Source organism: Lepidochelys kempii, chromosome 1, assembly GCF_965140265.1.
Source record: "Lepidochelys kempii isolate rLepKem1 chromosome 1, rLepKem1.hap2, whole genome shotgun sequence".
Taxonomy (NCBI): Eukaryota; Metazoa; Chordata; order Testudines; family Cheloniidae; genus Lepidochelys; species Lepidochelys kempii.
The window spans coordinates 260,879,781-260,906,396 of NC_133256.1; the positions used below are offsets into that span (position 1 = coordinate 260,879,781).

At 45.1% G+C, this 26,616-nt stretch overlaps 1 protein-coding gene across 6 annotated transcripts in view; it reads right to left on the reverse strand.

Annotated features, from left to right (window-relative positions):
• Positions 1 to 26,616, reverse strand: part of TCF20 (transcription factor 20) — a 215,622-nt gene that overhangs the window by 53,690 nt on the left and 135,316 nt on the right. For 5 of the 6 annotated variants that reach the window (XM_073327262.1, XM_073327263.1, XM_073327266.1 and 2 more), the window contains exon 2: positions 19,717 to 25,347. In XM_073327262.1, coding sequence (XP_073183363.1) covers positions 19,717 to 25,311 — 5,595 coding nt within the window. In that variant the 5' untranslated portion in view covers positions 25,312 to 25,347. Of the gene's footprint in view, positions 1 to 12,398; positions 12,509 to 19,716; positions 25,348 to 26,616 lie in introns of all 6 variants that reach the window. The other variant, XM_073327267.1, reaches the window with a different exon arrangement.

Consider the following 26,616-nt stretch of genomic DNA (forward strand, 5'->3'; position numbering starts at 1 on the left):
GAATGGATGTCTGGATGCAACTTTAACTTTGGAATCACTCCAATACTTCCAAAATTGTGACCTATATTTAACTGTACAGTGCAAAAACAAACACTACCAAAAAGACCTCAGTTCAGACCTGCAGCACTCCCAGTTATTTTAGTCTGGCTCTCCCACACAGGACTACTCAATACAGTATTTTTAAAACCCTGTTTTGCTTTCTAATGTTTGAAGAGTTTTCATTTGCTGTCCATTTCAGCCATAATCAGGATTACCACTTATTATGAATATTATTTTTATAGTGTGGAATATGAATAACGGAATCTGGAGAACATTTGTTTCTTAGAGTAACTGGTATTTTTAATTTAAAATGTCAAATTTGTATAAAAAGATAAATCATCTCTCCAAAACTCTAGTGACCCTTGAAAATATTTCATAAAAGTAAATAAAGCTGTAAATTAGTTTAAAGCCAACAATTCTGTCTAATCCCTCTAATCAAAACACTAGCAAGGCAAAAATGAAGACTGAAAAGAAATTCTTCTCCTACACCTAACCATCCTAAATTCTTTCCCATCTCCAAAAGCTAGGGAGAATAGAATGGTTTTGCAGCATGACCTAAATGTAATAGAATTTGAGGAGAGGGGAGGGAGAACAGAACAATATTTCAGAGTTGAAGAACCCACCCAAGAACACCCTGGTAGCAGCTCCAAAGGGGCTCCATCTTAACTGCAGTCGTGTAGAACAGGGAGAAACTGTCTCTCAAGTAGCTAGCTTCTAGGCTATTGGCTTTAGAGGTCAAAACCAGTTAGTCAGTCAGGCATTATTTCCTCTAGCCTCTTAGTTATAGTAATATTAGGTGTTACTTACCACAATAATAGGTTAAAAACTTTAGATAGAAGTAGCATTGAAGTTGGCTGTGTCCCTTTAATGCACACCTCATTGAGATGAATGGGGGCAGTTCACCTTTAGAGTTATTGAGTTTGTTTAGTCAAACAACTAAGACTCAGCAGTTTTGTCTAAAAAACCTCCAACACAGACAAGGCATCAGCTCATATCGGGAAAAGTTTTTTTGCGATCAGAAGAGCTATAAACTTTTTCCATATTTTTAAAATGGAAGCTGAAATTGTGCATAAAACACCAGGGACACCCAGAATCCATGGGCAAACCTTAAGTCTGTGGAACATACATAAACTGAATTCTGTACACACAAGTTTCCAGTGTCCCGGGCTACCACTAACATAACTGATTAGATATCCTATTCTTCCTCAGAGCTGTATTTTCAGTAAACCTTCTTTTCACTTTTCTCACTTCACACACTTGACAGCACTAAAATATAAAACCACACAGCTAAAGAGAAGAGAGAATTCCACCTACACTTTGGCATCTCTGAAGGAATTGGCTGTTCAAGATACATAAAGCAGAGTTTTACTGCCCTGGCCCTCCTTCCCTCTCCCAATCAGTTTTATTCATAATTTTACACACTTCCTTTCTTCTTCCCCATAGTTATGTTCCCATCTGATACCCCACACCACAGAATTTCCTCCCCCAGTTTCCCATGCACCATCCTTCAAGATGAAGTTATCATGTGCTTTAGGTTTTCACCCAGGAGAGTGGTTGGGGGAACCTATCAACATCGTTCAGTTACTGAAGATAGCTCCCCCAAAACAAAAGGACTTCACCCTCTGATGGCTGAGCGTATAACCACAACCAATGGTAATAATAAATTCAACCACTGAAAATGTAGCTGGCACTGCACAGGTGCTTTTTCTCAGACCCTGCTCTTGTCTCCCGTCTTGGGGGTGTAGAGCATCCTCTACACTGTTGAAAGAGATGGAGATCACAGGTGATTTTCCCAAGCTCTCTCTTGCTCCCCCTATTGTTTTTGCCAACACTCAGGAGGAGTTTCCTTAACCTGTTACAGATTCTCCATGCAAAGGTGGGTGTGGAGGGAAGCAGGAGTGCTCCTTATGTACAATCCTCCATCAGTCCTACTCATTCTGTCTGTGCCCCTTACTGTTACAGATCAGAGAGGTAGCGGATACAAGCGTTCCCTTTCTTGTGTCTCTGAAGGACATTGAGGAGTATGTGATTTCTCAAGGCAGAAGCCAATGATTCCAGCTGAACCCAGCCCTAAAATGATTGTACAAGATTATCTTGGTGGGGCCTTCTAACAAACAGCAATTAAGAAAAAAAATGGTTCAGTCAGATGGCCAACTGTCCAAATTTTTGTTAGGAGACCAAGACTGGCCTTTTTCTCTGTGCAATCCTCATTCCTCCCTTAACCCTCAAAAAGTGGAAGTAACAGATTGAAGTACATTTCAGTGACTTAAGTCATTTAAAAGTCATGTGTTGTAAACAGACAAGTTTCTTTACATATGTCCAGAACATACTTTTTTTTTTAAGTGTGAGAATTTTAAAAATCTAGGTTGCTGTCATTTATTATCTTTGTGTGCAAACAGAGAAATATACAAAATTAAGTTTCACTTTCAGATTCTTGTACTGTAATATTTAGGTTTCAAATACTGCAAGGGGATGTTTGCTTGTTTTAAAAAGGAAGTTACTTTCAGCAACTCTTGTATTCAGAGTGTATTGCTGCCACAGAGCCACAACATAGGAGTCTCATGTCCAAACATCATACAGCAATGGAACCATCTTAAAGCAATATCTGGAAGCTGGACTAGTGCATGCACTTTCCTCAAGTTTTGCATTCTGAAATCTGAGGATACAAATAGCTTGACAATGGTCTCCACAGCTCCTCTCTACCTGCAGAGACCTATTTCCAGCAGGGCTCCAAAGTAAGAGGGGGAAGGGAAAGAGTCATTGTGGCTCTAGGGAAGCAATACAATCTGAAAAGAAAGATTACTGTAGGTGAGTAACCCCCACTTTCCTATTGGCTCCACATACACATACTCTAGGAGACCAGTTACTAGGGTCTTTCCTGAGGAAGTGAGCAAGAGATATCCCACCCTTGGGAAACCAGCATCTGTTCTCAACACAATGTGAGGAGAATAGTGATTTGTAAAGGTGTGAACCAAGTTATATGCAACAAATCTGCAGGTTTCCAAATAAAGGCACACTGGAAACACATGCCAGAGACAGCAATTGCCTCAATTAGAAAATGAGGCATTCAGGCACAGGAACATTAGCACCTACAAAACATGAGCGAATGAACGGCTTTCTTCACTTCTTTAAGCCAAGATGGCCTGACCTTGAGAACTTTCTCCAGAGCCCACTGTGACTTTCTGAATGGTTTGGTTCTGTTTAAGTAACAGCCAACCACTCTCACATCCAAAGTATACAATCTTACCTCCCCAAGTTAGCACTGGGACTTTTGACATAATGCAGACAAGTGCAATCAATTGACGGACATGAAGTTCCAAATCAGTTTTAGTCAGAATTTTATGGAGAAGGGTAAGAACCTCCTTGCCTTTATATCACATTCCACAGAAAGGTTTTACTTATTACTGACTGCAACTCTAAAGCCCTCCTGACCAAGGTAACTGATGCGAGAAATGAGACTTTCAATATGAGGTGGTTCTGAGAACAGAGTCCCCAAGAAGTTAGTGTCCTTCCATGAGTTTGGCTTACACCAACTTCAAGTACGGATTAGCCGCTGAAGAGGCTTGTGCCCTGGCTGAATGGGCAGTTATGATTGCCAGAGGTGGCATCTTGGCCTAATTGGAGCAGCAACCAACGCAGGCAGTGATCCAAGAAGAAATTCTTTGAGTGGATACTGGACAACCTTTCATCCTTTTGCCCACCGCAACGAACAATTGTCGATTTGCGGAACAACTGGGTCTTTTCAATGTAGAAGGCTAGCGCCCTTCTGACATCAAGGGAATGCAGCCGATGCTCCTCCTCCGACTTATGCAGCTTGGGAAAACACTGGGAGACCACCTGGGGCAGGAAGGCCAGGTGTGGCCACAGCTGGACCTTGTCCTTATAAAAGATTGTATAGGGCAGTTCTGAGGTAAGGACTCTAATCTCAGACACCCTGCGGGCTGACGTTATTGCAAGCAAGAACACGACCTTCCAGGAAAGGAAGAGGAGAGAAGAGGAAGCTAGAATTCAAAGCGGGGGTCCCATGAGCCAGGACAACACAAGATTCAGGTCCCACAGAGGGATGGGGTCCCTGACGTGCAGCTAGAGGCACTCAAGGCCCTTGAGGAACCTGGCAGTCATGTCTTGGGCAAAAACCAACCTGCCCACAAGCAGCAGATGAAAGGTTGAGATAACCGCCAAATGGACCTTAATAGATGAAAGGGACAAGCCTTGAAGCTTGAGATGCAGAAGGTAGTCCAGGATCAACTGCAGCAAGGCCTGCCCGGGCCCAACGCCTTCATCTGAGGTCCAACAGGAGAACCACTTCCATTTCGCCAGGTAGGTCGCTCTGGTGGAGGGCTTTCTGCTGCCCAACAGCAGACTTTGTGAATGCTAATGAGGCAGACGAGACACTGAATGGCATTGCCGTGAACTGGAAATGGCACTGACCCAGATTAAAATGAAGGATGCGCCTGTGCCCTGGGAAAATAGAAATATGGAAATACACATCCTTCAAGTCGAGGGCGGCGTACCGGTCTCCTGGATCCAGAGAGGGGACGATGGAGGCCAGGGAGACCATGCGAAACTTCAACTTCTTGAGAGAATTGTTGAGGTGATGCAGGTCCAGAATGGGTCTGAGGCCCCCTTTTGCTTTCGGGATTAGGAAGTAGCGGGAGTAGAACCCCTTTCCTTTCATGTCCCAAGGGACCTCCTCCACCACTCCCAGAGGCAAGACGTTCTTGATATCTTAGACGAGGAGTTGCTCATGAGAAGGGTCCCCAATGAAGGACGGAGAGGGTCGGCCACGAACTACAGGGTGTAACCTGAGAATATTATTTCGAGCACCTAACGGTCCAAGGTCAGCTGAGATCAGGCCAAACGGAAGGGGCGGAAGCGGTTGAAGAAAGAGTGGGAAGGTGGATCCTGCGAAGTGACGGGGGAGTTGTCCTCAAGCGCATCCTCAAAATGACTGCTTCTGGCTTCCTTGGTTTCTTGAAGGCCCAGGCTGAGCAGACAAATGGGAAGACAACAGGTGTCGCCACTTAGACCCTTTGTCTCTAACTTTTCTCCTGTATGCACTCAGCAGGGGAGTTCCCCAGGATCTAGACTGTGGAGGTGGAGGACGGAACAGCTTCCTGGCCTGATGAGTGTGAAGGCGCAAGGATTGGAGGGTGGCACGGGAGTCTTTACGGCCATGGAACCTTGAGTCTGTGAGCTCAGAGAAGAGCCCCACCTCCTCAAATGGGAGGTCTGAATAGTGGCCTGCATCTCCTGGGATAACCCAGAGGACTGCGCCTCATGGACACCATGGAGGCGACCACCCTGGCCACTGAATCAGTAATGTCCCAGGCCATTTGGAGGGTTCCTCTTGCTATCGCTATGCTTTCGTCCACTAAAGCGGTAAACTGCTGGGCTCGGTCCTTGAATTTGTTAAGGGAGTTCCACTGGTTAAAACCATACCCGCCTAACAGGGCCTGGTGGTTAGACACCCGAAATTGCAGGCTGACCACTGAATAAATCTTTCTGCCAAATAAGTCCAGTCTCTTGGCATCTTTGTTTTTTGGCATGCCACTGACTTGGCCCTGCCTGTCCCTTTCATTAACAGCAGACATGGCCAGTGACGCCGCTGAAGGGTGCGTGTACAGATATTCGAATCCTTTTGCAGGGACGCAATACTTCTTTTCCACCTTCTTAGAAGTAGGCAGAATGGAACAGGGGATCTGCCACAGTGATTTGGCAATCCTAAGGACCACTGAGCGGACGGGCAGCTCGACACGGGCTGGGGTGGAGGAGGATATAATGTTAAAGAGGTCATCAGACTCCTCTGAGACCTCCTCAATTGGTAGCCGCCCTTTTAAGGAAGTCTTGGTTCTCCTTGAAGTCCTCAGGAGGACTACCTGTTTGGAAGGGACCCGCCTCCGCTTCGTCCGGGGACGACAATGACGACTGCACCGCTTGGGGTCAGGCAGGTTCTTCTTCCCTCTCCAGGGACAGCTCCTTAGGTGCTGGAGTCTAATGCGCTGCCCCAACGTCAGATTCAGTACTGTGTTCTGACTCTGGTGCCAGCGATGCTGGGGGCTGTTTGTCTGAGGCAGCCAAGGAGGACTGGTGGAAATATGGGACCTGTATCACGGGCATGCCCCACGGGTTCCAGTATGGCCACTGAGCAGCCCACTGTCCCTGCTGCCATGCCACTGCTGCGCCTGTCTCGCAGGTCAGCAGAGAATCACCCCTCCTCCTTGGCGAAGGGCTGAACTCCCAGTCCGACTCGGTCCACTGCCTTTCTGGTGACCAGGGCAGGGCAGAGCCGTCGAGACCTGAGTCTCTCGCCTGACCCTGGTCAGTGACTGGTGAGGTGAGGGCCAGTGCCTGCCTGACGAGTGGGGGGTGGGGGAGGAGATGGAGACCGGTGCTGTGACAGAGAGTGACCCCACCCCAGTAGGGACCAATATCTGTGTGAAGGTGACCTGCACAGGAAGCTCACCAGTACCGGTGGTACAGGGACCAGTGCCTTGACTGCAGCGTCCCATGTCTTAGAGAAGGAGAATGTGGTGGCGGGGACCTGGGTTTTCTGACTGTAGGCCAAGGCCACAGAGATGGGGATCTACACCTGCAGTCCGGAGACCGAGGGTGCTCCACTGCCCTATGGGGCAGTGGTGCCATGATCGGCTTTCCCTTAGGCGTTGGGGTCTTAGCTGAGTCCAGCCCCTGGTGCAGGGTGTGCGGTGCCAGTCAGCCTGCTTGTTCTTTGGCCACTGGGATCGCTTTGGGCAACAAGAACCCTAGGAGAATCCAGGGTCCCCTGCCACTCCCAGGAGTTCAATCCCTGAGGGGGGGGTGGGGGGGAGGGAGATAGAGGGCGGTATCCAACCACAGCAGTACCCCTGTGAAACCCCAGGGCGGGCACATGGCCTGACACAGGTCCTTTGCCCAAAGTCTGTTTCCCTTCCAGTGCCGGGGGGCTCTTCTTTTGCCACTTCTTAGGCACTGGTGAGGGGGAACAGTGCTGGTGGTGCGCTCCGCACCGATGCCGAGGTGCTCAGCATGGGGTCTGAGCAGAAGGGCTCCGATGCAGGATGAAGCACAGCCTCCATGAGGAGAGTCCTGAAGCAGATATCCTGCTCCTTTTGGGTTCTAGGGCAAAAGTTCTTACAGGTTCTGCACTTGTCCTTTCTATGGGACTCCCCCAAGCACTTCAGAAAGCTGTCATGGGGGTCAATAATAGGCATTGGCCTGTTGCATGAGGAACACGGTTTGAAGCCTGGAGAACAGGTCATGCCCCACTCCGGGGCAAAGTCCCAGCCAGGACTCACTACTAAACTCATGACTAACACTTAACTTAAAGACTAAGTACCTAAGAATTATATACAAAGGTTAGATAACAATGAATTGTTGAGAACCGCTAACACTCTTACAATGCAAGACAAGGCGCTCCAACCAACCATCATGGGTGGTAAGGAGGAACTGAGAGGGCCTATAGCCAGTGGCACTTAATATGCTGGCACTCAAGGGGGCGCCACTGCAGTATCTGTAGGGCTGGCTAAGGCAAAAATCTCCAACGACGGTGCACATGGGTGCGCACACACCTAGAATGGAATCAACATGAGCAAGCACTTGAAGAAATATTCCAAGACATCCCATCTTACAAGGATGTTATTTAGGCCTGGCCAGATCTAACAGCACAAGCTCGGTTATGGCCCTTCCTCGACACCAAGTGATCCCCCATAACAGCCACAACAAAAAGGTGCATTTTGTGGCTCTATTTGAGATATGTAGATTCCCAAGGGTTTGGAAGGCATCTAGATGGCTACTTAAAAATGCTTTGGTCACAAGTCGCAGATTTTCAGCCTAGTACGGAGTCAGTGCTTCAGTATTGAAGGAAGCTTAGCAGCTATACTTCATGGCCTGAAAAGCCCTTGAGACCTCTTTGACTCATGGACTCCTAGTGTCTCTTATGTCACCACAATCATTCTGAACCTTCTTTGAGATGGACTTAAACATTGCAGCTCTTGGTGGGCTGTCCATCCCATTAGGTACGGCAGAAAGCTATGCCTATGAGAAGCAGTAAATTTAGCAGAGCAAGCAAAACCCCTCTTAAAGCTCAGATTCTTGACTGGATTGCCATAATGGGCAACGCCAAAGTGATCCAGACATTAAACAACTCAACTGTCAAAATTATCAATAAATTTACCTATGTTTATACTTAAAGCAATTTACAATACAGAATAAGGTTGGAATTTTTAGATGGGCTTAAACAACTTAAGGAGCTCAAGTCTCACTGAATGTCAATGCAGACTTGTGCTTCTAAGTCACAGTGACTTTGAAAAATCCCACCCTTCAAACTTCTGTGCAATGGTAAAAAAGGAGTGGATTAGTTCTGTGAATATTCCTCAGTGAAAGAGAGGAACTGTTAGAGGGGCTGGGCAATTTATACCTTTAATTTCTGGAAAACAGACTTGAGAGTCAAGAGCTTAAGGAGCTACTGCTTTAAAATGACTCCATGGCCACAGGGCTAGGCATGCTACTTCTGCAGTGGCGCACTGCAGGCTGTGTCAGGCAGAGGAACAATTGTTTTAATTTGAACTTAAAAGGAAAACTGTAGAAACTATTCTAATGATCTGAGGCTTTAAATACATTTGATTTTACAAAATTCAACCTCTTTGTAGAAAGTGGCAAAGGGCACAGAGGAGCACAGAGCTTTACAGGGATCCTATGGGTCAACATATGCACAATAGTTCAAAGCGTGGAATGGAAGATCTCTACTGAGTGCCAACAACCCTCTGATCATCCTAATCATTATGAAGTGTGTGTAGATAATACTTAAGTTATGTATCTATACTGGAAATTATGTTCTTAAAGTCTTGAAATTAAATGCAGGTCACCACAAGAAGACATGCCTCAAAAAGGTTCTGTTCAGGCAGGGGTTGGAGACACTTACCTGTGGGGATCCTAGTTTTCTGTGATAAAAAAACAGATTCTCCAATAAAAAAAACAAAAACAAACCATAAAAATCCGCATTTTTCCACAATTAAAACGAAACACTGAACTTTAGTTTCCCTAGCCACAATATGTACAGGTATCAGTTGAACTCAATGTTTTATGGGTGTATTTTACATTTGTAAAATGCTGAAATGATCCAGTCACAATGCACTGTTTCTTTACTGTTGCAGAGGGCCCTGCTGTTTCAGTCTCCCTCTTGTTTTCATTTCCTTTCATTCAGTTAATGTTTTAACACTTTCCATGTGTTCTACAATTGTCTGCCTCCAAATGTAATCTACAGACTTGCTGGATACAATAAAGAACAGCACATTACCATCAACGTGAAATCTGTCCTTGCCAAACTCAACGACATTGTTTTTAGGGGTGATTTTTAGTTTTCAGCATCTTTTCATAGCTTTAATTATTCTCATGTGTGGAGGCTGAAGTGAAATTTGAGATGCATTAGAACACAAATCCCTATATGCCGTTGAGTAACCTTCATACACTGGAAGCAATTTATTGGAGTATGTTTAGCTATGTAAATTTAAAGCGCATTCAAAAATCAACCACAAGAGGGGTTGAATATGGAATAAGTGAATCAGTAAAATTTAGTTAAAAGTTAATGTTTTTATTTTTTTCACAAAATGTAAAAACTAAAGATTCTCTGTAAAAAAACATGAATTTCACATTTTTCTGAGTCAAACAGATTTCTAGTATCCCTGCTTATCTGTCTGATCACTGTGTATCTCACATATAAGTTTATTTGCACAGGAAGCCACCAACTAATCAAGAGTGAAATCGACAAGAGATGTGATCAGTGTTATATTCCTACTGCTATACTCTTATTATTCAAGCATGGAATTTCTAGCCATAGAGATTCCATAGTACTGTTTCATTCACTTAGGATTTTTACTATGACTCTATGGTTTCTTTCACATATAGTGTCACTTCCCGACCCCGTATGACCCATGTTGCCACTCCTATATATTTTGTACCCCGATATTACTGTGTCCCATTGATCATTGCACCAAGTTTTTGTGATGCCTATTATATCACTATCCTTTTTTAATACCAGACACTCAAGTTCACCCATCTTCATATTTAGAGTTCTTGTATTTGTATAGAAGGACCTATTAAAATTTGGCAATATTTAGTTATCTGCCTTCATTCATTATGATGTAATTGAATGGGACTTGTTTGACTGTTTTTCCTTCAGTTGCTACTTCTCTCCTTTCCTCTGCAGTAGGATATATAGTAGCCCTTTTAATAAAGCCTCCCCTAAAGGAGGCGTCTGTCCAAACCGTGCACTCCTCTGCACCTGCTGGCTTTCCCACAGCCCTTAGCTTAAGAACTCCTCCATGACCCTTTTAATTTTACATCCCAGCAATCTGGTTCTGTTTTGGTTTAAGTGGAGCCCATCCTTCCTGCACAGGCTCCTCATTTCCCCAAAGGTTCCCCAGTTCCTAATAAATCTGAATCCCTCCTCCAAACACCATCTCATCTACACATTGAGACCCTGCAGTTCTCCCTGTCTAATTGGCCCTGCATGTGGAACAGGAAGCATTTCAGAGAATGGTACCATGGTGGTCCTGGACTTTAAACTCTTACCTAGCAGCTTAAATTTGGCCTCCAAGACTTCCCTCCTACCTTTCCCTATGTCACCTACATGTACCACTATCACTGGCTACTCTGCAGCACTGCACGTAAGTCTGTCTAGATGTCTTGAGAGGTCCGCAACCTTTGAACCCAGCAGGCAATTCACAGGGAGGTTCTCCCAGTCATCACAAACCCAACTATCTATATTTCTCGAATCCCCCATTACTATTACCTGTCTCTTCTCTTCTTTGATACTATAAGAATAACGAACTGCATGTCAGAGGTGAGAAAGAAAATGTGCTAGAGTAGGGAAGAGTGAAAGAATATACACACCAGGCATAGGAAGTAAGATAACGGTTGTTTGAGCTAGGAGGCTGTCCTCAGGCAGCAAGACAGAGCCTAGTTCAACTGAGCCTTTCCAATGCCTGAGGACGCCCTGTGGCTCCTACACTTCTCAATACTCTCCTTCCAATCTTCACGTTGAGTGTAATCCTCTCCATACTGAATGGGAGAGGATGCACTGCTTCCTTGAAACAGTTTGGCATTACAATTTTACTGCAATAGGACAACAGGTTAAAAAAACTGCTAAGGAAAAAGTTACTGTCCTAGTAGTTGCAATGGTGCTGAAGGGGAAAGGGCAGTTATTATTTGTACTACCTAGACCATCTAAGAGCGCTAGTCACAGACCAGGACCCCCGTTGTGCTAGAGGCCACACAAAACACACAACAAAATGACTGCCTCTACCCCTGGGAGCTTACAATTGAACATAAAGACAAGAGACAACAGATGGATATAGACAGGGAAGGGTTAAGAGCTATTTAAGCTAAAGGAAAATGTTGGCACAATGAATATAAACTGGACATGAACAAATTCAAGCTGCAAATTAGAAGATTCCTAACCATTAGAGGGTTGAAATGCTGGCACCATCTCCTAATAGGAGTTGTGGGGACAACAACTTAATTAGTTTTGAGAGATATACGGACAAATTTATGAGTGCAATTGTATGACTACGTTGCTTGAGATTGTAGGAGCAGGCTCAATGCTGGTTTGTGTCTTATGTTCCTAGAAGCTCATACATCAGGGTTTCAGCTGGTCACCAGCAGGGGTCAGGTTTTTGTTGTTGTTTTTCTTTTAACTCCCTTCCTCTGAAGCATCAGGTGTATTCACAGCTGGAGACAGGATATTAGACAGAGAGGGCCAGGGCTCTCACGTGGCACTAAGTATTCTCTGTCAGGTGTTTGGCTGGCTGGTTCTTGCTCATATGTGGGGTAAGGAAGGAATGGTCTCCCAGGTCACATTGACCTCAGGTGGGTTTTGCCTTCCTCTGCAGCATGAATGCAGGTCATTTGTGAGAATTATCTAGATCCCTCTCATTTAATGATTTCCCTACCAGTGCAGGGACCCTCAGGCACTGGCACATCTCGGTCCCTCCTATTCTCTCTGTGTGGCATGAAATCTAGTCTCCTGAGGGATGCAATACTTTGGTCTAATTTTGGTTGTGCAGGTGCTGGTGGTGTTGATAGCCTGTGACATACAGGAGGTGAGACTACATCAGTGACAGATTAAGGCTCCAGAGTTGCAAGTGGCTTTTTAAATGTGTCTCCTTCAGCTCTTTGCAGCACATTATTTTAAAACACTATGTGATTTAATTATTAACCAATCTAAGTTATTAGCCAGTCAGGAGGCTTTTACTATGTTAGTAACCAATTGTAGTTGATAAAATATTAATACTTGGTCAGTCATTTTGCTGTGAGAATATCTATATCGAGAGAGAGAGAATGAAACAATGAATTCATACTACCATGGTTCTTTTGAGTTATGCAAATGGCAAATTTGGCTCCTGAACCTCTGAGGCCGGAGTATCACTTGACTAGATGATCTAGTGGCGCCTTCTGCCCTTAAACTCTGACTCTACGTGGAAACAATGAGACAATATTGGTCAGCATGATACACAGCAGTATTAGCATACCAGCAGCCCAACTGTTGTCATGCTTTTTGTAGGCATCACAGCAAGAGAGAGTTTAGAGGAGAGTTTTGAGGAGGATAATGAGGTAACTTTACAGATGTTTACGGGGAACAACTCCTAAGCATGAGGGGCAGCATGGAAGAAAGCACAAAGATGCTGGTTTGAAAAAAAAACAAAAAACAAAAAAACAAAACAAAATAAAACAACCTTAACAAATGAGCACTGGAGACTTGAATCATAGGCCAATCTGATGTAGGAGTCTACATTTTTATTGTGAATGAGGGATGAGCAGTAGCAGAGGAACACATTGTGAAGAGGAGGCCTTGAAAGTGAGCAGTTTATTGTTTGATGTGAAAGAGAAGAGGGAGCCAATGAACGGATACAAAGTGATGGGCTAGAAAAAGGATCTTTGCAGCAGCATTCTGAATGCCTATCTATGGGGCAATAATGCATTTGCCAAGGCCAGAGAAAATGATGTTTCACTAGTCAAGATGCGAGATAAGGAGAGCCTAGATGAGAGATGTAGTTGTGAATAGGAAAGGTCGTATCTTTGAGATGTTATGCAGAAGAAATGAGCAAGATTTAGACAGCCTGAGTGTGAGGACCTACAGAGAGATCTGAGTTGAAGATCACATTCCAGTTACAGAACTGAGGGCCATGTGGACAATAACAGAGAAAGGAAGTAGCAAGGAATTAGGAGCTCTGTTTTAGCCACATTGAGCTTGAACTGATGGCTAGACATCCATGAAGAGATGCCAGACAGAATAAGATTTTAGCCTGACAGAAGACTGACATAGCTCTAAGTCATCAACATAGTGATGGTAGTAGTTGTAAAAAGAAAAGGAGTACTTGTGGCACCTTAGAGACTAACAAATTTATTTGAGCATGAGCTTTCATGAGCTACAGCTCACTTCATCGGATGCATTGTTTGTTAGTCTCTAAGGTGCCACAAGTACTCCTTTTCTTTTTGCGGATACAGACTAACACGGCTGCTACTCTGAAACCTGTCAAGAAGTAGTTGTGTTTGTGGATTATATTACCCAGAGATAACATGTAGAGAGAGAGAGAGAGAAAAAAGAGATGGTGACTGTGATGCTACACTCCATATTTTTCATAGAAATATTGTTATGATATGAATATGGCATAACTAAGATATGTTTTATGCAAGATGGGCTATGTAAGATATCATTGGAAAGGTTACAATCTACTGAATGTGTTTATCCAATTTGTATACCTATATCATTTCTGTATCTGAAGTTAGGAATATTGACTATGTAACAATTACAACTAGGTGTGTATTTGGGGGAATGCCCACCGGACAGTAGGCAATCAGCCTGGATTGGGCCATTAAGAAGGACAATAGAACTTTGAAGACACTAATCTCCAACCTTCCTGAGAAGCTTCCTGGGATGTTGCTTTGACACTGCAGGGTTATCTGTTCATGTCACCTAGTACGGATTACCACCTTGGTCACTGCTGGTATTTTTCCACTGGAAACAAAGGGTTCCCACCTTATGTAAATCCTACTTAAGTCCGGGAAGGAAGGCAATCAAGGCTCTCCTCCATTGCCTGCCCAGGAAGCAAGGGCATGGCTACACTGGAAACTTCAAAGCGCTATCGCTGGAACGCTCCCGCGGCAGCACTTTGAAGTGAGAGTGTGGTCATGCACGAGCACTCAGAGAGAGCTCTCCCAGCGCTCCTGGTAATCCACCTCCACAAGCGGATTAGCGCCGAGCGCTGGGAGCATGGCTACACTAGCGCTTTGAAGTGCTCAGACTTGCTGAGCTCAGAGGGGTGATTTTTCACACCCCTGAGCCAGCAAATTAGAGCGCTATAAAATGTAAGTGTAGACAAGCCCGAAAACTACTAAAACACCTGAAGGGAAAGGCAGGGTTGAGTCCAGGCTGAGACAGGGGTCCAGTCTTTAAAGAGAAGTAACTGGTGCTCTAAGCTACAGAAACTCTGCAACTTACCTAAAACAACATTTAAGGTGAGAAATTACATTTTGTAACCTGTTTCTTGAGGGTATTAAGCTTAGATTGCATTTTCTTTTATTTGCTCAGTCATCGGCTTTGTTCTGTTTGCTATCCCTTATAATCACTTGAAATTTACCTTCTGTAGTTAATAAACTTATTTCTTGTTCATTTCAAAACCCAGTTTGTGCAATATATATTTGGGGGGGGGTAAAAAGCTATGCATCTCTCTCTCCACACTGAGGAAGAGTGTGAATTTTTATGAGCTTGCACTGTGCAGATCTTTCTATACAGCACAATACAATATTATTTTGCGTTTACTCCCCAAAGGAAGTGTGCACGTGATTGCGGGGTGAATCCCTGAGCTGATTCCTCCCACACAGAGCTGATAGTGTCCCTGTGTCCATTTGCAGCTGGGTGTGTCCCTACCTGTGTGTGGGCGCTGTAGAAGGCTGGAGGGCCTGGCACAGCTAGGATAGGTTGAGGAAACCCAGGCTGGTGGAACGGGTGGAATCTGTGAGACCCCAGCACATCAGGTGGCATCTCGGACTGGGGAGGAAGTGGGGGAGTCCAACCCATCACAGGGACCAAGGACAGGCCCTGTGGAGCCCCCACAAAGTTGTAAAGGGGATGAAAAGGATCCTCTGAAGGTCACACTGAAGGAGCAATTAGAGAGGTAGGAGGAGAACCAGGAGAGGACAGAATCACAGAAGCCAAGGGAGGACAAGATTTTAAGAAAAAGAGCATGGTAGATGTTATCAAAGTCATCTGACAGGTAAAGGAGACTGACAGAGTACTAGTTCTGAGCTTTGGCTAGAAAGAGATTATAAACTTTCGCAAGAGCAGTTTCAGTGGAGTGCAAAGAGCAGAAGCCCAGTGGGAGGGGTTTTGGACATAACTGGAGAAGAGGAACTCCAGATAACAACTGTAGGAGAGCACGTTTGGTGAGCTTAGAAATGATGGAGAGGTAACTAGAGATGCAAGTGGGATCAAGAGTACATTTTGTAAGATGGGAGAGACTAAAGCATGCTTGTATTGTGAAGAAGACCCAGAGATCAGATGTTAAAAGGGAAGAGTAAGGGAGAGGGATGAAAGTCAGTGAGAGGAAGATCAGGAGATGGGACAGGAAAAGATCACTGAAGCAAGTGGAGGGGTTAAAAAGGAGAAGAACAGATGAGAAACTTCTGGGTCTGTGACAAAGGAGAGAGAGTTGTAGGTATGGAAGGCAGAAGAGCTGTGAGGGGGAAGTCACACTGTATTTTGTAATACACACACAAAAGAAATCAGTGAGATCCTATGCAGAGAGATACGGGAAGGCAGGAGAAGGGGAAGGCTTGAAGAGCAAGACAAAGGTGGCTGGGACTGCAGGTGTGGGATTGAATTAAGGTAAAGAAGTAGAGTTGTTTAGCTAAGATGATGGCAGAACTAAAGCAGAAAATGAACCTGTAGTGGAGGAAGACAGTCTAGTCATGGGATTTCTCAGACTTCCATCATAGTGTGTGAACAGGTGCAGAATGAGTGGATGCTGGGAATCAGACAGGACTGGAAGATGGCAGAGTGGAGCTTTCAATGGGAGAGAAAGCAAAAAAGAGTTAAGAACAGAGGAGAATGAAGCTTAGAGAATCCACCTTTTGTGGTCAGAGGAGACCGCATAGTTTGAATGGTCTCCACCTCAGTATAAGGGAAACCAACCTCCCCAAGGACAGACTCGCTGGAAGAGTCAGGCAGGCGTTAAATTAATAAAAGGGGAGGGTAAAAAGAGGAAAGATTTGAGCACTCATTTAGCAAAGAATCCAGATGCTGAGAACCAAATTAATTAAGGATCCAAAGGACATGAAGATAGACAATTAAATAATTGCTTATACACCAATACTAGGAGCCTGGGTAACAAACAAGATGAATTAGAATTGCTCAGTTCTGAGCATAAATTCAATATAGCTGGTATTACTGAAAGCTGGTGGGATGAGTCACACAATTGGAATGTTGAAAATCAATGGTTATAACCTATTTAGGAATGACTGAGTGAGCAAAAGGGGATGGGAAGTGGCACTTTATATCAAAATGGACATTACCTGTTTCCGAGTCACTGATAACTCAAAAGAAAATGACCTCGAATGCCTATGGTTCAGCATCCTAACAGATAAAGCACAAACTGCGGGTTTAATGTTGGTGTCTGCTACAGCTACATACCACCAAATCACGCTAGGGAACAGAATGACCAGCACTTTACGCACCTACCGATAAATACGTAGGGAAAAAAAGCTGCAGGATCATGAGGGATTTCAATTTGAGTGACATGCTGGATATCTCATGCTGTCAGTACTAAGACATCCTTGGAACTCGAAATATTCTAGATGACAATTTCCTAACTCAAAAAGTGTTGCAACCAACGTGGGGGAATTCTATATTAGACCTCCTCAAGAGGAGCTGATCGCAAAACTAAAAATTAATGGCAGTTTAGGTACTTGACATTTATATTGCGCAAGCAGAATGAAGTCCAAACCAGTAATATACATACATACACACACACACACACGTACGTGTGCGCACAATATACATGCACACTTGGGTATTTTAAAAGGGTTGATTTCACAAAGCTGAAAACAATTATGAGCTAAAGCAGCTGGGAGGAAGAACTCAGAAAAATGTGAATAACTGAGAATTTACTAGATGCCCAACAAGCCACATGCTGATTAAAACTCTGCCCTGGTTTAGAGGGGAAGGGAAGGCAGCTATTAAAAAAAAACAAACACGACAAATGGCAGAAAGGGAAGTTGATAGTAATGAATATAAATCACAAATTAGGAATTGTAGATAATTGTTAAGGGAAGCAAAGGACCACAAAGAGAAACCTATAGTGAGCAGAGTTAAGGACAATAAGGAGGAGTTTTTACGAATATTAGGAACAAAAAGAATCCTGACAATGGCATTGGTCCATTGCTAGATGGAAACAGTAGAATTATTAATAATAATGCAGAAAAGGCAGAAGTGTTCAATAAGTATTTCTGTTCTGTATTTGGAAAAAAACAGACGACAGAGTCTCAAAATTAGATGAGAATACTCTTTCAATTCTACCAATATCTCAGATGGATGTGAAATAGCAGCTACTAAAAAGGTAGCCATTTTTAAAGTCAGCAGGTCCATAATTTGCATCCAAAAGTTTTAAAAGAACTGACTGAGGAGCTCCTGGACTGTTAACGTTGATTTTCAATAAATCTTAGAGCACCAGGAAATTCCAGAAGAATGGAAGAAAGCTAATGTTATGCCAATATTATAAAGGGTAAATGGGATGACCCAGGTAATTATAGGACTGTCTGTCTAACATCTATTCCAGGCAAAATAATGAAGTGGATAATATGGTACTCTATTAATAAAGAATTAAAGGAGAGTAATATAATTAATGCCACTCAACAAGGGTTTATGGAAAATAGATCCTGCCGAACTAACTTGATACCCTTTTTAGATGAGATTACAAGTTTGGTTGATAAAGGTAATAGTATTGACGTAATATACTTAGACTTCTGTAAGGCATTTAACTTGGTACCACATAACATTTTGATTAAAAATTAGAATGATATAAAATTAACATGACACACACTAAATGGATTAAAAACTGGCTGATACGTCTCTAAATGTAATTGAGGAATCATCATCGAGCAGATGTGTTTCTAATGAAGTCCTGCAGGGATTGGTTCTTGGCCCTACGCTATTTAACATTTGTATCAATGACTTGGAAGAAAACAAAATCATCAATGATAGTTTGCAGATGATGCAAAATTGGGGAGGGGGGCGTTAAATGATGAAGGGGACAGGTCACTGATTCACAGTGATCTTGATTGCTTGGTAAACTGGGTGCAAGTAAAAACAATGCGTGTTTTAATATAGCTAAACGTAAATGTATACATCTAGGAGCGAAGAATGCAGGCCATACTTACAGGATGGAGGAATACTGAGGGAAGCAGTGACTCTGAAAAAGAATTGGGGGTCGGGGTGGATAATCAGATGAACATGAGCTCCAAGTACAATGCTGTGGCTAAAAGGGCTACTGTAATCCTTAGATGCATAAAAAGAGGAATCATGATTAGGAGTAGAAAGGTTATTTCACCTCTGTATTTGGCAGTGGTACAACCGCTTCTGGAATACTGTGTCCAGTTCTGGTGCTCACAATTCAAGAAGGATGTTGATAAATTGAAGAGGGTTCAGAGAAGAACCACAAGAATGATTAAAGAATTAGAAAACATGCCCTGTAAAGACAGACATGAGGAGTTCAATCTGTTTAGCTTAAGAAAGAAAAGGTTATGGGGTGACTTGATTATAGTCCTTAAGTACCTACCTGGGGAACAGTTATTTAATAACATGCTCTTCGATGTAGCAGAGAAAGCTATTACACAATCCAGTGGCTGGAAGTTGAAGACAGACAAATTCAGACTGGCAATAAGGCATAAGTTTTTAACGGTGAGAGTAATTAACCACTGGAACAGTTTATTCGGGTTCTTGGTGGATTCTCCATTACTTGCAGATTTTAAATCAAGATTGGATGTTTTTCTAAAAAGATATACTTTCGGAATTATTTCAGGGAAGATCTACGGCCTGTGTTACACAGGAAATCAGGCAAGATGATCCCAGTGGCTCCTTCTGGCCTGGGAATCTATATAGATATCCCCAAGACCTCACATCCTGACAACTATCTTTCTGGCCAATAAGGACTAGACAGTACTCTATTCGAAGCTCATCAATACACACAATACACCTTGATCCAGGCTTGCAGCACCACTAGCTAGTCTAGATGGCCTCCATACTACAAAGGCCACCTACAGTTTTGTGGTTATAGGATATGTATCAGTATTTAATAGAAACTGGATAAAGAACAAGGCTGACATCTTCATGGATATACAAATCCCTTAGACAACTAATTATCACTAAAGTTAATAGGTACTGAGCATCCAAATCCTCCAGGTGGCTTTAAAAATCTCAGCTCAAACTAAATTTCACTAGGTGACTTAAGGTAGGATTTTTACCCTCCATCAAAAGGGAACTACTGAAGATTTATATAGAGAGGAAATATGGATGCTTGAGGTATAGCAGAAAGAAAAAAGCATATTACAGGGGAGAGAAAAATTATATGATTGCAAGAGGAAAAATGTTTCATCCATCAATACATAATAAATGTTGGCACTCACCATCTCTCTTGCTATTTCCACAGCTTCCTGCAGCCCATAGAGCCTGCCACAGACCAGGTAGATTCCATTGGCCCAGAGAATACAACCCTCGTGGACCCAAAATTCATTGCTGTCAAGAGGTAGTTCAGGAATTTGTAACTCCAGCTCAGGGCCACCTTCTGAAGTGGGCACAGGGGCTTTTAAGTCCAAGGGAGTCTTTTCACTGCCACTGCCACCCTCAGTGGTTGCTTTCTTACAAGCAGCTCCCCTTGAAAGTGACCGAGAGGCCCCACCACAGTCCTCAGAGCGATGCCGCCTCTTAAAGCGGGGGTGGGCAGCCAGGCTTCTCTGTTCTTTCTGTTGTTGCTGTTCTTCTTCCTCTTCTGTATCAGTCTTGGAGCCATTAGAAGCACTTTTGTGTCGTACCTTGACCTTGCTTTGCATTTCTGAGGCCCTCTTGGGAGGTGGGTTTTTGGGCAGCGTAGCTGCATAATCCTGGGGGTAGAAAGGCCCAAAGAGGTCTCCCATGTTGCGGTAACTGGCCCACTTGCCACACAGGCAGCAAACCAAATGCCCCAAGATAGAAGACTCTGTTATCACCGGGCCCTGCAGCATGAAAGTTGAGGTGGGCAGTACTTTGCTCTCAGTGTTGCTAGGAGGGGGTGTCAGTGACCTTTGTCCCTTTCGGCCTCTCACCAGCTTGTTCTGCTCCTCTTCCTCTGCATTGATGATTGTGCACACAGCGCCTATCTCACACTTGTTTACCACATGAATGTATGGGAAAAAGGACTTGTTCTTGGTGTCAGCTTTATCAAGCGACTGGGTAGCATACTTCAGCTTGATCTCTGGTTCTTGAGGTTCCACAATTGGAGCGGCCCGTCTAGTTTTCCTCTTTCGTGGTTGTGCGGCAGGTTTCCTCCTCTCCCTCCTCTGTCTCTTAGGTTTTGGCTCTCCACCTCTTGTCCCTTCTGATGGCTGTGGTGGTAGTGGCACTGGTGGAGGAGGAGGTGGTGGCTGCTGCTGCTGCTTCTTCTGCTTGTTTACGCTACCAATAGGCCTCCCCTTTTTCTTTCCAGAGGGGAAGTATCCCTTTGGAGGGAAGCCATCTGGCTTAGGTGAAATATTTGTCACATCTCCATCTTTTTCTTCAGACTTTGGGTTTGGTTCAGAAGTCAACACACTGGAAGGAGAAACTGTTTTTGCATCAGGAAACATCAGAGTTCCAGCTCCACTTAAGGATCCATCTGATCGTCCTTGACTAACAGACTTCTGTGAAGGTGGTGTGGCCACATTGGCCCCAGATACCTCTTTACTGACACTAGCAACTTCAGGTGTCTCCTTCTTGACTTTGTCATCCCCACAGCTGTGCCACTCTTCTGAAGATCTTGGCAGAGATGTTTCACTAGTCAATTCCTGGCTCACTTGCCCCACTGGATCTGACACAGTCTCCCCTTTTCTCTTTTCTGTCTCTGGTCCATGACTTACCAAACTCCCACCTTCAGGTGGTCCACATTTGAGGGACAAGATGTCATCAAGGGTGACTGCATCTGCACCAGTTTCAGCACTGTTGGAGGAAACACTTCTCCTGATGTTGGGGGATGTAATCTTTTGAACAATAGCTTCCAGTTTCAATCCCCGCCCCTTCCGTGGTGGCAATATTTTGGTCTTAGCTGGGCTTGTGAGGGAAACAGCAGGGCAATTCCTGTTGTCAGGACTTTGGAGATCCTTGGAGGAGTCTCCCTTTGGGAGTGGCTTGCCAGCATCTTGGCTTAGAGATGAGTGTGCATAGGAGTTAAATGCTTTGTCAGCTCCTTCCTTTGAGGGGGAAAGCAGTCGCCCTTTATCTTCTGTGCCACTGTTCTTCATATCCTGTGACTGTCTTTTGCTGGGAATAGGAGAAATGAAAGAACGGACCCTCCTCCTCATAATTAAGGGGTTTTGAGGAGACTGGTCTTCTTGGCTAGGGAGCCTCAGCATCGCATTACTAGGTTTGGGCAAATCTGCAGATTCCTCCCGCCTATGCCCATCACTATCTTGAGAGCAAAACCTTTTCTGATTGGTCGCTCCTAGAGGCCCACTGTTCTTGGCAGGAGAGATCTGCCGGGAGAGATCCCAACCCGATTCCTGTTGCTGCATCTTCTGGCCACCATGTTTTAATTCGGTGCATTTATTTTGCGTACCATCACTCCCCATGAGACAGCGCCCAGCTTCTTGGCTTCCAGTATCATGGTAAGAGCTAGCCTGGATGTACATCATTGCTTCCTTGTCATTTTTCAAGGGACTCCTTACTCTCTCGAGGAACTGCTGTTGTCTTGGACTCTTCCTTGCCCCTTCCTGCCTGTGCTGAGCTGCAGCAATCACACCCTGTGCAGAACTGCTCCAATCTTTGTATTCTTCTTGCTGCTGGTGATATATCTGCCTTTTGTAATGATACTGGGAATTCAAACTTTGGTTAGGGTCACCAAAAGCATGAGACCTAGTGTTTGTGTGATATGCTGAAGCCAAAGATGAGCCTTCAGAGTTCTGGGGAAAGGGAGAATGCAAAGAACCCCTGCTGACCCTCTCAGACAGTGTCATGTGTGGATTCATGTGGTGGAGGTCTGTTCCTGGGCCTCTGCTCCTGCCTGGTGACATCTTCAGTTTGTCAGCCAGATCCTGATATTGAGAAGGTGATTTACCCCTCATGCCCTCTCTGCTGCTTCCCATTCTTCCAGGTGCTCGTCTTAGCTGTGTTGATCTGCTGTCCTGCTGGGAGACATAGTCTGGAGTAGAATCAGGGGCTGCAGCTCCAGGGCTGGCATTGCCTCGGAAAGACTCATGCTTGACATTGGCAGGATGACAATGGTCTCCTGATTTTTTATTGTTGAGATTGGCTGAGGTCTTGGCCTGTTCAAAATCTTCCTCTTTTATTTGCCCACTATGAGACTTCAGCTTTGTTTCCATGGACACCAGGCCACCAGGGAGGATGACTGACTGGCCTAAACCAGGAGTGAGACGTTCACTCCTCCCACTTCTGGCCTCAGCACCTATGTGGCTCATTGGGTGAGGCCCAGGATCTCTGACAAGCTGCCTTAATGGAGATATGTCACAGATCACTGATCTTCTTTCTGAGAGTGTTCCCCCTTCATGGGCTGAAGACTGTGACTCTATCTCAAACTTTCTAGGGATAGGATAGTCAGCCAGATTGATCTGTTTTATCTCAGGAGCTGTGCCACTTGATTTCCTATCCCAGGGGCCCCAGTGAGGACTTTCCAGGAGAGACCCTATGCTTTTATTTAGGAGGCTCCTATTGGTTAATTCATTGGTTTGACTAATTAGAATGTTGGGCCTCATGGCTCCTTCCAGGCTTCCAGCCATGCCTGCATGTTCTTGTGCATTCCTAGCATATCTTCTGTCTGGATGGTGGTGATAACCCTGCAAGACCTCCTGCAGAAGACTGGGAAACTTCTCATTCCTGCCTTTTCGCTCACTGTGCCCTGGAAAATCCCCTTTTTCTTGACCTGAAGGATACTGAGGAAAGCCACCAATATTTCTCTGCATGCCAGCCCCAAGGTTGTCTTTATAGCTGTACCTCAAACTGCCAGGTGATTTGGAAGGTTCTGTTCTGCCAGGAAAACTTGAGCCAATGATTGCATGGCCAGGTTGGCTGTTTCCCTCTCCATTGTGGTTAGTATTGTTATCCCCACTCTTACTCCCTTTGCTCCCTCCTTGAGGCTCTGACTGTGGTAACACCTGCCCAGTTTCTTTCATTCCACTGGCACCAGGAGGCGCTTGGGTAGCTGGGGGAGCATCGTCTTGTGAAGGTTTATCCTGCCCGCCTGATTTTTCTACTCGGCCTGTCATGGCCTCCCGAGAGACTATCACCCCAACTGTCTTTTCGTTCACCTTTGGGGTGGCCTCCACTGCTATCAGGACTTCCTTTTCACCTGGGGAACCCACATCTTCCCTAACTGTAGGACTGGTACTGAGTTTGGCTGGCTCGTTCTGAGAGCCTTGTGCTGGTGACGAGTTGGATCTCTCTAAGTTACCCCGATTGTAGGTAGTGTCAGAGCTAGTGCTCTGGCCACTCAGCTGTCTCACCCTCTCTCCATGGTCCTCTGAACTGCTAGAGCAGCCACCATCGAGGGATTCTGCCAGGGGAGACTTAAGCTGCTCCTCTGCCTGGGAAGAACCTTCTGAGTTGGTGCAACTGTCAGCTTTTTTAGACGATGATGACCTTTTGGAACTTTTTTTCTGAGGTGCCAAGGCATCTGAAAGTAACATGTGCTGGACTGTGTTAGGAAGGTTGGCCACTTGAGAGCTTAAAGCACTTAGGCTGCTCAACCCTGGATCTGTAAGTCTCTTCTCCTGAAGTCCTTCCAGCCCAAATCCCTTGAATCCTCCACCATGAGCATTGGGGCTTGGCATCACGGATGGTGTTGGGCTAAGCTGAGGCATCATCTGTAAAATTCGATTTCTAGAGCCTATTGACATATTGCCTTGCCCACACTGGAGGTTTTCCCCACTTGGCATGAGAGGAGATGGAGTAGAGCTGCAGCTTGGAGACTGGACCACCGAGGCAGCTGGAGATGGGTTGGATATAGGACTGAAGTTCTGATGGAACTGCATGGGTGATCTCACAGGGACTTCAGCTTGGCTGTACTGTCCCACTTGACCTTGAAGAGAAAGCTTGGTGGCAGCATTTGAGTACTGCATTACATGCTGTGAGGGGTGCTGTTGCTGCTGCCCCTGCTGCCCACCCTGGGGCAACTTAGACTGCTCAAAACTTTTTATTGGCTGAGTCTGAAAGCTGTAATTAGATTGAGTCCCATATCCCTGTGAATTAGAACCTACAGCATGGCTTTCATACTGTGAACCAGAATTCACACTGTAACTGCCATCATAGTTCTGCCCAGACTGCCCAAAACGCTGTGGGGAGGGGAAAGAGGAAGAGGAAGAAGCAGGAGGTTGATAGTGTTGGCTGAATTGACCCACTCGTAACTGGTACCCAGAAGCAGAGGAAGGCAGGGCTGATGGACGCTGCATTGGCTGCAAGTGGGAGGCGCTAGACGCAGGCTGACTGGATGCCTGTGGTAAAGGTTGATGGGATTGATAGAGCTGCTGTCTCAGCTGCTGCACCTGCTGCTGCTGGCTGGAAGCCTGCTGCTGATACTGGGCACTCCCTGGAGAGAAAGGACCAGTAAAATCCTGCTGATAGTGAGATACACCCCCAAGGGCTGAATGCTGTGTTTGAAACTGGCCCACATGTCCCTCGCTCCCATACTGGCTCCCAAAGTTGCTTCCTTGGGGTGGCCCGTAGCTCTGCACTGGTCCAGACGGCCTGCGCTGAGGCTGCCCACCTGCTGCCACTGCATCCTTGTTGGAGGCCATGTAGTAAAACTCTCCTGCTTCTTTTCTGAAACCTTGGTAGCTCTGGTGCCCAGAGCTCTCACCAGCCATTGCTGCAGATGCTCCTGTTGCTCCCCGGCGCCCACTGCCAGCACTTCCTCCAAAGCTCTGGAACATCTGGGCCTGCTGGCGGGAGCTAAATTCTTCTAGGCGGGATGCCCCGTGCACTTCCTGTGGGTAGCTCTGCTGGTTTCCGTGGTAACTGCTTTGCTCCCGAAAGGACTGCATGCTGTTCAGCACCAGAATGACCCCTCGAAAGCCCTCCTGGGAAAAAAAAGGGAAAAAGTTAGAAAATTCACGTCTCCCAGTCATATCATCAGTAAAATTAAACTATAGTATTTAGCAGTAATTCAAATTTTACACCTCTCCTACCATGCAGCTCTATCAATGCTTACCACCTTAGCCACCCTGGTAACGGAGGAAATAGGATTCCCATTGTGCTCAGAAGTCAAAGGTGTTCATCATTCCCTATCCAGTTATAGCAGCATTCCAATGTTAATGCATTTTATAAAGGCTCCTCCCAATGGTCAGCAATTGGGTTATGTCCCCCAGAAGGACTAAATGTTTCACTAAACTAGTTCAAGTGGGAGAATGACTCCTATTTCAGTAACGCTGACTTCCACCCCTAAATTAGCCCATACAGGCCAGGAGACACTCAGAGTAGAGTAACTGTATTTTGTTACAACTGTGGAAGTCTAAACGAATGACAAAAATTATATAAATTATCTTAAACTATTGAGACCTATAGTAAGAAAAAATATCCAGAGACCCAGAAGCCTCTCTCCAAACATCCCCCAATAGAAGTCAGTCCAGATGTAAATGAGACAAGGTCAAAGGCCCTAAAATCAAAATTATCTGGGAAACTGCAGAGGGACAGTCAACAACTCACCCAAATATATCTCTGTTCACTATACCAAAGCATCCCTATGACGACACATGGATGAGAAGCAGCGCTCCAAGAAAGTAAGTGTATTCCCCCACCTAGACTCCCAACCAAAGCTTGCTTAGTTCTAACAGATGGAAAGTCAGGTCCAGGTAGACTGCAGCTATCCAGCTCTACTTAAAGAGCAGCCTATAGCTTCACCCCACACCAAGAAAAAGATGGTTTATATTGGCTTGGATAAAGTTAACGAAGACCTCGGACTCTCACACTCCTCCTTCATCCTAGGTTTAAAAGACTCGTAAGCACCATAGGCAGCAGGTATGTGGATCGCTGACAGGCATAGGCCGATTGCAGGGCTTAAAGCCTGGGGACAGGGGCATGCCCTGTCCCCCGGCTAAGTGCAATTTGGGACTAATGAAAAGTTGAGAACTACTACTAAGAGTAACTAAATAACTACTAACTATATTACAGGTTTTCAAAAGGAGAGCTTCCCACTGTGGGAAGTCGGGTCCCTGCTTCTGCGCCCCGCGTGAGCCGCGGCTGAGGCGGTCAGAGGCACCGGCTTTTGGCGCTATCAGCATTGAGAGTAGACATCTTGCAGGAGAGCCTTTACCCTTTTGAAGGTCTCTATGCAGAGACATTGGGACTTC